Source organism: Protopterus annectens, chromosome 3.part1 (assembly GCF_019279795.1).
Source record: "Protopterus annectens isolate FY-2018-M chromosome 3.part1, PAN1.0, whole genome shotgun sequence".
In the NCBI taxonomy this organism is placed as follows: Eukaryota; Metazoa; Chordata; order Ceratodontiformes; family Protopteridae; genus Protopterus; species Protopterus annectens.
This window is the reverse complement of record NC_056732.1, coordinates 33,755,974-33,769,242: the sequence shown is the minus strand read 5'-3', so window position 1 is coordinate 33,769,242 and position 13,269 is coordinate 33,755,974. Positions and strand designations below refer to the sequence as shown.

Below are 13,269 nucleotides of genomic sequence, written 5' to 3'. Positions count from 1 at the left end.
GTCTCATAACATGATAGGCTTTTCACCTTAAAATGTCTAAATGAACTGTCCTTATGACACGTTACAGGGAAAATAACCCCGTGCCATGACATTCAGTGACGTTATTCACCTACAGTTGTGTAACTATTGCCAAGTGATGAAAGGGCACCAACTAATGACATGCTGCATTTGTCACTGTATTCATATATAATCCACATGCTGAGCAGGCATACTGGCTAAATTATATATAAAAAATAAGTCAACAGAAAGAACAAATCAAAGTGGGATCACATGAATTATACAAACAAAGAGAAACGAATATATTTCTCACTGCCATTAAATTCCCAGTGGATGAAGAAATGCATTGTAGAGATTGTGCAACCATTACTGTGTGCTTCACTGTTTTCATTATAAACGTTTCTCATCGAAATACTCATTGTAGATATAGTTTCAGAAATGTATGTAATTATGTAATTTTCTTTGTTCAAACCTTTTTGTAATAATCACCATATTTGCAATCATGCAAATTCTTGATGTGATACTCAGATCATATTCTTTGTCACTTCACTTCCACCCAAACTGTCAAGGTCATAGCCGAAAGACCAGCCCACTTACCTAGCTACGAAAACGTAATAAAGAAAGAAAGAAAGAACGAAAGGAAGAAAAAGAAAGAAAGAAAGAAATAACAGAACTGTATTAGTATGTCTATATGCAGTATGCAGTGCTGGAATGCATTGCTATGTTGCATGTTTCTGAACTGGATTGATGGCCTCTCACATTCCAACCATTTCCATGACTGAACTAGTCTTCATCATGCCTGGATGGACTGAACTGCAGCTAATACATTAAAATCTCCAAATGTACATAATATTATAAGAGACTTTCACTAAGTAACTATGTATAAATGTCCATGTGTGTGTATGTGTACACACACACACACACACACACACACACACACACACACACACACACACACACATGCACACACATACTCAGACCCACACAAAACACATGTATGTCCAACAACCATACAAACTCACATTCACAGAACATTTCACACACACACACACACACACACACACACACACACACACACACACACACACACACACACACACACACACACAAAACACATGTATGTGCAACACCCACACCCATACCCACTCACATTCACAAAACACTTCACACACTCATATCCACACACACACACACACACACACACACACACACACACACACACACACACACACACACACACACACACACACACACACTCAGACCCACACAAAACACATGCATGTGCAACACCCACACCCATACCCACTCACATTCACAAACCACTTCCACACACACACACACACACACACACACACACACACACACACACATGCACATACATACTCCAACACCCACTCACATTCACAGAACACTTCACACACTCATATCCACACACACACACACACACACACACACACACACACACACACACACACACACACACACACACACACACACACACACAGACACTCAGAACCACTCAGGACCAGACAAAACACATGTACATGCAACACCTACACCTACAATCACACCCACATTCATACCCACTCACACCCAGTCAAAACACACACACACACACACACACACACACACACACACACACACACACACACACAAACACACATTCACAGCCGCACATACTCACACCCACACAAGACATGAGCATGCAATACCCACACCCACAATCATACTCATATCCACTCATACTCACAAAACACACACACACACAAACACAGACACTTTGAGTGGGTGTGGATGTGAGTGTGACTGTACTTTGCTGAAAAGGTGATTATATGTGTGTGTGTGTGTGTGTGTGTGTGTGTGTGTGTGTGTGTGTGTGTATGTGTGTGTATAACTGTGTATGCAAATGTGTGTGTGTCTGTGTGTGTGTGTGTGTGTGTGTGTGTGTATGGTAAATAATGTACAATAAAAAGACAGTCAGTTTCAGATGATTAACTGTAAATTTAATCCAGATTTGTTGTAATGAGTATACCCGCCTGAAGACACTTGAGGGAGATACTGATGGAAATGCATAGGTACTTTGAAAATGTTCATGTTTGTAGTAAAGAAGACCGCTTTGCAGGTGCTAGTTTGTAAACTTTCTTCGTATGTCATACATACATGGACATGAAAAGAATATAAGAAACAGGTTTTCTCTACGTCAGAGAAGGTGACCAAAAGAAGGAAAGACTGCTTGTCAGATAAACCACTGAATCTGGAAAGTGCAATTACTTGTCCCTCGGGTATGGCAAGCCATTCTTAGGACAATGTCACAAAATCTCATCTTTCATACTGTAGTTAAGTGCTACGGATAGTTAAAAGCTTATCATTCGATATCTAATTTTCCTTTTTTCTAGACTGTTAGTAAGTGAGACAGAGGTGGCACACTTTAACACTGACCTATGGTCCTTTCTCAGACCTTTAGCGCCAGTGTTTGATTCCTCCCTCAGGTCACTGTTTGGTGAAGGCAGCATATTCTTTTTGCCGAACTAAGATTCATCTCATCACTCTTGTCTCCCTTTCTCATCGCTCTGTCTCCCTTCTACAAACTTTATAATGTACAGACTACTCAACTGCCTGTTCATGTACAGTCTTTGACCTAATGATGACTGAAAAGTTAAAAGGTTACGCACTGATTCTTGTAAAATGACTTGAGAAGCTACTACTCAGGCTCATTCTATTGTCTTTATGATGCACATCAGTCTGAAATAAAGACTTGCCGTCTGGTTACTGCACAGCTTTATTAATTAGCGGAACATTATTTATATCTTGTAAACTCTGCTTTAATTTTCACAAACTCCAGCTCTGAGCTAGTCTCACATTATGATGACAGCACCAAAATTATGCTTATAAAAGTGCTAGTGTGAGTCTTATTTGGGTAATAAAAACAAATGCTTTCCTTATGTTTGGAAATTTCCAGCAGGCCATGGTGCATGCCAGGCAGATATGATATGCTGAATAAGCATTGTGTTAGTCTGCTATCTGTTGAACATAGGATTGCTTGAGATATCTGTTGTCCTACAAAAAGCAGCAGTAAATCTGCATGTCTTTTTTATACCACTTATTGTGTTCTGTTTTCACAGTACACTTAGCATACTGTTAAGTCTTTTACTGTTTCAGGGGTACACAGTTTGCTACACAAGTATTTGTCTTATTCTGTCCTTTATTTCCTTGTCTGGTACTTAGGGAAGAAAAAATACTGAGACAAGAGAAGACAAGGGCAGTTTTACTTGGCCAATGTGTCTATTTTTGTCCATTTTCTCTGCTACAATATCAAGGCAAACAAAGAAAGCTCTTCGTTTTTCTATCTGCTTATTTTCTTTTCTGTCACATGGATGCATGCCTTGGTCATGTTTAATAGACCTTTCTGAAAGTTGGATCCCATAACTTGTCCCTTATTATGTATCAATGCATCTTCTTGCATTCCCAGTGGTGACAAACCTGTGATGGTTTACACATTCCCACTTCATTTCTTTTATTTATTGTGCCAGCTCCAAACCTGGGACGGATAAATCACTAAAAGAGATACATTCCTCTCAACCTCTTAAGTGCAAGAAATCTGGACAAGCCCAAAAATAATGGATGGTTTTATTTGAAGCATTGCTCTTAAAAACTTTTTTTCTGAAGAATATGAAGTCTAAGACTCATATAAATGTTATTGTTTAGTGACTTCCCTCCTCCACAATTTGACAGAAAAAACAGAATTTTATGAGGAACAGATTTAAAATAGAAGGCAAAAATCTGGACATTCTGTGAAAATCTGGACAGTTGAAATGTGTGCATAAATAAATCCCCAACAATGTCCCAGGCACCCCAAAATGTCTAGCAACCTGGGTTGAGGATGCCCAAGTAGCCGCAGAGCAAATGTCATCCAAGGGAACTCTCGACCAGAATGCAGCAGATGTAGCCATAGAGCGGGTAGAATGAGCATGAACCACTGTAGGCTCTGGCAGGCCAGATAGTTTGTATGTGAGCAGAATGCAATTCGAAATCCATCTGGCCAGAATCACCTTTGACACAGGCTTACCCAAGAAGGGTTTTGCAAAGGAAACAAAGAGCTGATCAGACTTGCGGAATGCAGCTGTTCTGTGTAAATAATAGCGTAACTGTCTATGAACATCTAACAAATGAAGATTGCACTCCCCTTTGTTCTGATAGGGAAAAAAACTGGGAGATTAATGGACTGATTGATGTTCACCTTGGAGGCCACTTTAGGTAGAAAGGATGGGTTAGTCCTGAGAGAGACCCTGTCCTTATGGAATACAAGATACGGGGCTTTAATACAGTGGGCCTGAAGCTCCAACACCCTTCTAGCTGAGGTAACAGCTACCAAAAAGACAGTTTTCCAGAACAAGAATTTCGAATCAACAGAAGCTGCAGGTTCAAAAGGTGGTCCAGCCAGAGCCTGAAGGACCAACGTTAGATCCCATGGAGGGGCGGAGTTCCTAGTAGGAGGTCTCAAGAGGAACGTACCTTTCAGAAAGGTCTTGCAAATCTTGGTGGACGCGAGGGGATTGAGATTGTCCCCAATGTGAAAATGGGAGATGGCAGCCATTTGAACCTTTACAGTAGAAGAACTGGCCCCTTGTTGAAAAATATGAGATAGGAAATTGAGCACTGCTCGGATGGGAGCAGTGAAAGGGTCCAAATTCCTATGAGACACCCAAATGGAAAACCACTTCCATTTACTATTGTAAATCTGCCTGGTAGAAGACTTATGCGCTGCTACCAGGATAGATCTGACTGCAGACAAGATACCGGGAGTCCTAGCAACTAATGGAACTGGATCAACCAAGCTGAAAGCTTGAGATCGACCAAATTCGGGGGTATCAATCCCGAAGGATGAGATATCAGATCTGGGATGGGATCCAAGATCCAGACAGGAGCAATAAGATGACACCATAAGCACAGAAACCAGGCTTGATGAGGCCAGAATGGGGCTATGAGGATAATCTTGTTCCTCAACTGACGAGCTTTCTGTAAGAATTTTGTTATTAACGGAAGAGGAGGATAAGCATAAAGAAGACCAGGTGGCCAAGCATGAACTAGTGCGTCTCTGGGGCTTTCCCCCGGAGGGGGAATTAGAGCGAAAAACTCACTGCACTTCGCATTGGAAGGTGATGCAAAGAGATCGCAGCAAGGCTGACTCCACTTGCGGAAGATCTGTTTTGCTACTAAGGGATTCAGAGACCACTCATAAGGTGAGGAGATAGTTCGACTCAGTTTGTCCACTAGGATGTTGGACCGACCCAGAATGTGCATTGCTAACAGAAAACGGCTGGTGGATATCGCCCAATCCCAAACTCTCATGACCTCTCAGCAAAGAGGGTAAGACCTGGTCCCCCCTGTTTGTTGATGTACCAGACCACTGACATGTTGTCTGACTGAATCGCAATAGTCCCTGGAGGTAGAAAGGCATGAAGGGCTTGCAACGCTAGAAGCACCACCCTCATCTCCAGAACACTGATATGCAGAATGGTCTCTGTCTGAGTCCACGTACCTTGGACAGTTCTGCCCGCGTAATGCCCCCCTCCCCACCCAAGGCAAGAAGCGTCCGTGGTCACCCTGACTTGGGGTTGCAGCATAACAAATGGTCAACCTTCCCAAAGCTCTCGAGACTGAAATCACCACATGAGGGAATTTCTGCAAACTCTGCTGAGAGGAATCGTTAAGTCCAACGGGTGGTGAAGGATGGACCACTGAACCTGCAAAGTCCACCGGAGAATCTTCATGTGTAAGCGAGCTAAGGGTGCGAGATTGATTGCTGCTGCCATGGACCCTAAAGCTCTCAGGACTAACTCCGCTGATGGGGTAGGTGACTGAAGACGGGCTAAAATGTGTAAGGTCCAACTGTGAAGTCTGTCTGATGTCAAGAAGGCCTTGGTCTGAAGCGTGTCTATTCTGGCCCCTATGAACTCCAAGACTTGAACTGGTTGAAGGGATGACTTCTTCAAGTTTATGGTGATTTCCTGATTGGGACGCTAGAAGTAGGAAGCAATCCCTGGCTAAGCAGAGTAGATGCCTGGTGGGGGTGGTAAGCAGCCAGTCGTCTAGGTAAGGAAAAACCTGTATTCCCTGAAGTCTCAGGTGGGCCGCTACAACTGCCATGACCTTGGTGAACACCCTGGGGGCTGTGGTGAGGCCGAAGGGTAGGACCCTGAACTGGTAATGACTGGCCCCTAGCTGAAAGTAGAGGAACCTCCTAGATCGCCTGTCCATGAGAATGTGATAGTACGCATCCTTGAGGTCTATGGAGCACATCCAGTCCTTCTCCTGCAGCAGGGGCAGAATGGATTGAAGCGTGACCATCCAGAATTTCTCCTTGGCAATGAAGAGGTTCATTGTTGAAAGGGTGAGGATCGGCCTTAAGTCCCCCATCTTCTTTGGCACCAAAAAGAACCTGGAGTAATTGCCTAATCTGGACTGGCCTGGGGGGGCGTGCTGGATGGTTCTTTTTTCTAGCAGCTTTTTTACCTCTAAAGCTGCAGCCTCCCTCTGACTGGGTGATACATCGGGGAGGCGCCTCGACTGAGGAGGCAGGTTTATGAAAGGGATTGAGTAACCTCTGGATATTATTCGAAGCACCCAGTGATCTGTTGTGATGGACTCCCATTGGGCCAAGTGCTTCAAAAATGCCCCGACTGCCTCCAGAGAGAAGCAGTCTGGCAACCCCTCAGGGCTGCTGCATGAGTCGGGCAGAAAATGGTTCCCGCATCCCAAAATATTTCAGCCCCCCTCCGCCTCTGGGCCGGCGTTCACCTTGTCCCCCTCTGCCTCTGAAGGACAAAGGGTCCGGAGTGTAACGGGACTGCTGAGACTTCTGGAACCACATCTTTTGTCCTCTCTGGTTCCTGGAAAAGGACCTTTGAGGAGCCAAGAAGTGGACTCCGATGGCAGACAGCATCTTCCTGTCTTTCTCACTCTGAACCAATGTGTTGCGGACAGTCTTCCCAAACAGGGTAGAACTGTCGAAGGGTGCATTCGCGAAGGGTGCCTTGAAAGGTTCCGCAAAGTCACAAAGACGGAGCCAGGTATGACGCCTTAAGGCGATGCCGGACCCGCTGGCTCTAGCACCCCCTCCGTGGCATGGGAAAGTAGCGGCATAGACGTGTTTAAAACAGATTTCAGAGTGGCCATGCGAGCCGAAAAAGTCCATTTGTCCTCGGACGACATGGACTCAGGGGGAGACTCAGCTTATTCTTTCACCAGATCCTACTGAAGTCTAATTACATGGGCCAAATAATTCAGCACCCTTATGGAAAAGGTAGCTGAAGCAAACATCTGCTTCCTGATATGATCCATCGTCCGAGACTCCTTATCAGAGGGATGGATCGAGGAACTATCCTGGGCAAGTTCCTTCTTGATGGCTGCTGCCACCACTATGGCATCTACCGGGGAACCCTTACTCCAAGCCATCCTATCCACAGGGGGACTAAGAATCCTATCTGGCTTCTTGGGGATTGGCTCTACTGTATCCGGTTCCTTCCATGCCCTGGGAGTGATGAGGTCAACAAGGGGGTAGGCTGGAGGGGACACCCAAGAGGTAAATGGGCCTGCGTTGAATGCCTCCAGGAACACCGACTCATCCGAAGAAGATTTTTGGGCTGACCACCCGCCCTTTAGGTGAAGCATTTCCATAATGTCTCCAAAGGAGATATCCTCGGGGGGTGACCTGGGGAAACCTTCCCCTTCTTCCAAATCAGTGTCCTCCATGAGGAACTCAGGGGAGTCCAAGTGCCTCCTCTTACACTTACGTTTGTGAGGGGCCTCCTCGGTGGGACTGTCCAAGGAGGGATCACCAACAGGGTCGTGTTCCGCCAGTGGAACGGGCTGGCGCATCAACGCAGGCTGTCCCTGGGACTGGATGATGGAAGACAAGGCCAGCTAGAAGGGAGTGGGGATGGGATCCGAAGACAGAGCAGGGGGTCTCAAACCTCCCAAGAGGGCCCTCTCCACCACATTGAAAGCCGAGGGTGAACCGATCTCTCTGGGCTCCGTGGTTAACACCCTCGGATCCAGCATGGAGATCGACGACGGAGCCGAAGCTCTCGGACTCGAGAGGGAAGTGTGCTCCGACCGAAACAGAGCCGAAGACAAACTGGCCCCCTCAGATCCAACGCACGGCTCTCGGCCCCAAGAGCTCGGATCCGAAAGGGGATCCAACAAACTTGAGGGCATGGCCGGCATCGAGGTAGCGATAACTATCGGCGCCGACTCCCTGACTCTGAGACTCCTCAGAGCCGAAGGCTCCGAAACCCGATAGTGGATTGGAGAAGGAGCTATCAGGGCAAAAAGTGGGGCTGAACTTCCCCCTGAAGAAGGGGAGGCAGCAGCACTCCCATCTGCAGTTGGGTTTGGAGAAAACAATGCATCATCTGGTCCATATCAGCATCGGAGAGGCTATGGGTCAACCTAGAGGAGGCCGCCAAAGCTGGCTGGGAGGGCCACCATGACGACCTTGAAGATGGTCGGGCCTCCTCCTCCAGCTTCGGTGAGAAGCATGGAGAATGGAGCCGAGGGGAGGAAGGCCCGGAGACCTTCTGGGGTGAGGAGAGCAGCTTGGCAGGCGTGGCTGAGGGGGCCGAGTCGGCCCGCCACTTGTGGCTTCTATGCCTCTCTTTCACCCTTTCTCTCTCTTTCTCCCTCTCTCTCTCTCTCTCCTCTCCTCTCTCTCTTCACTTTTTTAGAGTCCCTCTCTCCCTGGGAAGAAGTGGGAGGTTGAGTCCCAGCCAGGGGAGAGGGGACAGCAGGCTGAACAGCTGCAGCTGTGGCTGTAGCCACCGAGGGAGAGGAGGAGGAAGCCGACTCCGCGGGTAGGAGACCCGCCAGAATCAGCTTATTCCTCCTATCCCTCAGGGCCCGGGGGTTAAAGGCTGCACAAATTTGGCAGCCTGATGACAAATGCGGTACCCCCAGGCAGAGAACGCACTGGGGAAAGCTTATGGCCACACTCAGTGCACTTATAAAAGATGGCCTTTGGGGCCTCGGCCATGATTTTTGAACTAAAACACACATGCGCCCACACATACACCTAAGGGGAAAAGGGGGGTCTACTACGCTTTTTAAACAATGAGGGGACGGTAAAACTCAGGGGTTTAAACTAAGAAATTATACTATCCACACACAAACTAAGAAGATTTTGAAAAAAATCTACTCACAAATCATCTAAATGCTAGGAGCTCGAGAAACTCGTGCCTGACAAAGCCACGGCAAACAAGATCTGAGGATTGGAAGGAGGTAGCAGGGTATTATGGGTAAGGGGAGGAGCTTGGAACTCAGATCTCTAGCTTGGAAAGCTGCCGGCTCGGATCTGGGTCAAATCTGATACCCACAGGTTGATGATCAAATGAAGTAACCTACTTCAGATACTATTTTATACTGAGGTCTTCCCTATGTAAGTAATTCATTCAGTCAACACCCAGTATTGGGATTGGAGTGTATGGATAGCTGTCAGGTATGAAGGAACAAGACAGGCACGACACAAAACTATTTTATACTGAGGTCTTCCCTATGTAAGTAGTTCATTCAGTCAACACCCAGTATTGGGATTGGAGTGTATCGATAGCTGTCAGGTATGAAGGAACAAGACAGGCACGACACAAAACTATTTTATACTGAGGTCTTCCCTATGTAAGTAGTTCATTCAGTCAACACCCAGTATTGGGAGTGGAGTGTATCGATAGCTGTCAGGTATGAAGGAACAAGACAGGCACGACACAAAACTATTTTATACTGAGGTCTTCCCTATGTAAGTAATTCATTCAGTCAACTCCCAGTCAAGAAGAAATCATAAATGCTGCTTCCAGGAAGATAAAAGCCATTACTCAGTATGGCCTGCCTCCATTCGATCTGAAACAATGGCTCTATTAATTCCTGACCCACTTTATTTATTTACTTGCTTTGTTATCTTGGTAAGTGAACTGGCCCACAGACCATTCTCAGCCATGACTTAGACACAGAAAGGATATACAGTAAAAAATCATACATCATGTGTACATCATATGCAAAAGATTCAGTAAAAACATCCATTATGTGTACATCATATGTAAAAGAGACAGTAAAATCATACATCATGTGTTCATTAAATGTAAAAGAGAAACAATTTTACCATCTACATCCACTTTAGAGGGATACGTTGGAGAGAAAGAGAAAAAAGGAAGATATGTAACAAAACAGTAATATTGATTAGTCCAAGAATCAGTAAATACAGCAAAGTATTAACCCACGGACATAAAGTCTTTCACATGCACAGTGGTTGAGTCAGACACACCATGCAAATAACAATGATATAAACTTCATGAGCATAAAGAGAAACGCGAGCACGTGCAGTGATGTAAAACACTTAATGAACATGAAATACATAACTAGGCAGACTTATGAGATGTAGAGGCTTAGGCTTCCGAAGTTAGGGCAGTATTTTCAGATGGAGCCTGCCCCGAGTGAAAGTAATGAAAAGAAATGAAGGATAAAATGGATTACATTTCGCTAAGCTCATACCATTTTTTAAGGAAGGCAAAATTAAAAAAGTTGGGAACTACCACCCTCTAAGTATACTAAGCTCTTTGTAAAAAACAAACTCTGGAACAAATTGTTCACAATCATTTGCCAATGTGGCTGATAATGACCTAATTGCACTAACACAGGATAGTTCCAGGACTACACAGATCACCCAATCAGTTATCCCTAAACTACAGGTATCGGCAATATTGGCCAAACTACAACTGCCTTATGTCTGGAGTACTTTAAGGCATTTGACATTGAAATCAACAACTCATTAACAGAGTAAAAGGCCTAGGCTGTAATGAGACCGTCCTTGAAGGTTAACATCTTACCATCAGGATAGACCACAGACTCTCCACTGCCTTTATCCCTAATCTAACAGTGGCACATGGTTCAGTATCACAGCCACGTCTTTTCACCATATTCCCAAATTGTATGCGTAAACATTCAGTGGGAATCACTTTAATTCAATATGCAAATTATGCTGCATTTGTTCATAGTGCAAGCTGCTGTCAAATGTTTGATGCAGAATTACAGAAATCCTACAATAAGCTCTTAGCCTAGATTAATCAAACCAGCCTAATTCCCACTGGAAAAAAATGTCATTAGGAAGCAAAGTCCAAAACCAAACTCAGTTTCTAGAAATTTCAACCTGAAAGGGACAACGTTTGACATTGAAAGAGTACTAACTGGAAGTACTTAGGAATGATCATCAACTTATCCTTCAGAAATATAGTCAAAATGGAATAAAGCATGTATAGGCACAAAAACACTAGAGGTGCAAATTAAACCTGACTGTACCCCTACCACTAAAAAAAATATGTGACTTAAACTACTTCATAAAGCTATTTTAACCTAAATAAACTTTATCAAAGTCACAAATAAGTACAGATAACAATTTGCAAAAAATCAACCTATCATTTTTACAACTATAAAATTCTAGATGACATTAACTGGGCGATGTTAGAAAACACACTTAAATACATTCAGATTACCTTTACCCACAAATTACATTTTGTTACCATGTGTTTAGACCGCTAACACATGCCACTGTGGTAGATTACTTTCAGGGATTTAATAAACAGAGTGCACAGTCCTGTACAGTGGATTAGTACTGTGTAGGTGATTCATGGTCTTGAAGAAGCTTAATTCACACATCTATGCAGTATAACACAGTTGGGATCCACGGCACAATGCATCACAAGTGCCCAGATGAGGTGCACGTAAGGTGCCCACTAAGGAAGCATGGCTGAGAGACACAGCTGTGGGGAAATGAGGAGCAAGAGTTGTCAGTGCCAGAAATAAACAGTACTTATCAGCTGACTGTTGCCACAAATGTAGAGCTTACAGTCGCTTATGACGAATGTGTCAGTGCCAGAAATAAACAGTACTTATCAGCTGACTGTTGCCACAAATGTAGAGCCTACAGTCGCTTATGACGAATGTGGAGCAACACTAGTGTGATGTCACTAAACAATGGCGCAAAATGCTGTGCCCCTCAGTAGACTTGTGTGCTGCATTGCTATCGGCTTCCTCCTCCTGTGAGGAAATCTAAGTTCATTACTGCAGCAGGATTCCTAAAGGGGACTAGATTTACAGCTTACTGAGAGACACCACTAATGCTACTAATACCGAATCTTGAACTGTTTTAGCCTGGGAACTAGTTATCAAAAGTATTCCGTGTTTCAAGTGTCCAGTTTCAAAGGGTTAGACTTCTGTAGGACATTAAATAGGCTGAAGTAATGAAAAGGGCAATTTACGGCAATGGACAGTAAATATTAATTACAAAAACAATACGGTAAATAAATTGTATGATCTTCTGGCTTGTACCTGAGCATAGATTCATGTGTTTAGCACCCCAGGCCTGCTCAAGGAGTACTTCTTAGCAGCCAGCTGTGTGCAAAGCTGCTTTACCAGCTGTGCTGCAGTTAGCACAGAGCATTAAGGCTATGAGCTGTTAACAAGAGGCCTCCATTAATCCAAGGTTTGAGTCCCTTAGCCAACATTTCCCCTGCTGTGTGGGTACGGGCAGGTAATCAAACCAGGCAGTGCAGTGAAGACACTTGGTTAGGCCCTCAGTGGTCTGCCAGAGGTTGGGCATTTTCGAATCTCCATGACATGTCTAACAAGTAGCTCCAGTTGGCTTCTAGAAATCTATGTTCATCACTTCACACAACTTGTACAACAGTTTAAAACAAAGCTGATGGCTTGTCAGCATGACTACTGTGGGGATTGGGTGGACAATGCATTTTCTGTTATCTGCTTGGCTGATCAGCAGCAATGGTGACTCATACAGCTATTGTGACAGTTTTATACAAAACTGACTGCTTGGCATGTCAGCATAATGATTTGGGGAATAGGCATTACAGTTCTGTTAGATGATCAGCTGATCTGCAGGTATGAGGAAGTACAATTCAGGAATATTTTTGCTACTCCTTCATAACTGTGTGGAGCAGCTCTCATTAGCATAACATGCTAATGAACAAATCTGCTACTGCAGATCCTTTCATTGATTGGATGTTGCTGTCATCACTATCTGCAGGCAGATCATGTGCGGTTGTACTATCATGTTTGTCTGCATAGTGCTCCATTACTGGAAACCTTTGTGCAACTGCTCACAATTATCATATGACTTTGTGTGTTTGTAAATCAATTTTCTGAGTAGCACATCATCATTATGTGGTAACAGAGGATGTGAGTAGTAGTTACAGTGCTGCGGGTACATAGTTCTAC

General features: G+C 44.5%; 1 protein-coding gene across 8 annotated transcripts in view; it reads right to left on the bottom strand.

The window, feature by feature from the left end:
• Positions 1 to 13,269, bottom strand: part of PTPRM (protein tyrosine phosphatase receptor type M) — a 4,358,319-nt gene that overhangs the window by 718,075 nt on the left and 3,626,975 nt on the right. For 4 of the 8 annotated variants that reach the window (XM_044066517.1, XM_044066518.1, XM_044066520.1 and 1 more), the window contains one exon: positions 10,145 to 10,156. The exons of the other annotated variants lie outside the window; for them this stretch is intronic. In XM_044066517.1, the coding sequence (XP_043922452.1) occupies positions 10,145 to 10,156 (12 nt within the window). The remainder of the gene's footprint in view (positions 1 to 10,144; positions 10,157 to 13,269) is intronic. 8 annotated transcript variants of the gene reach the window in all.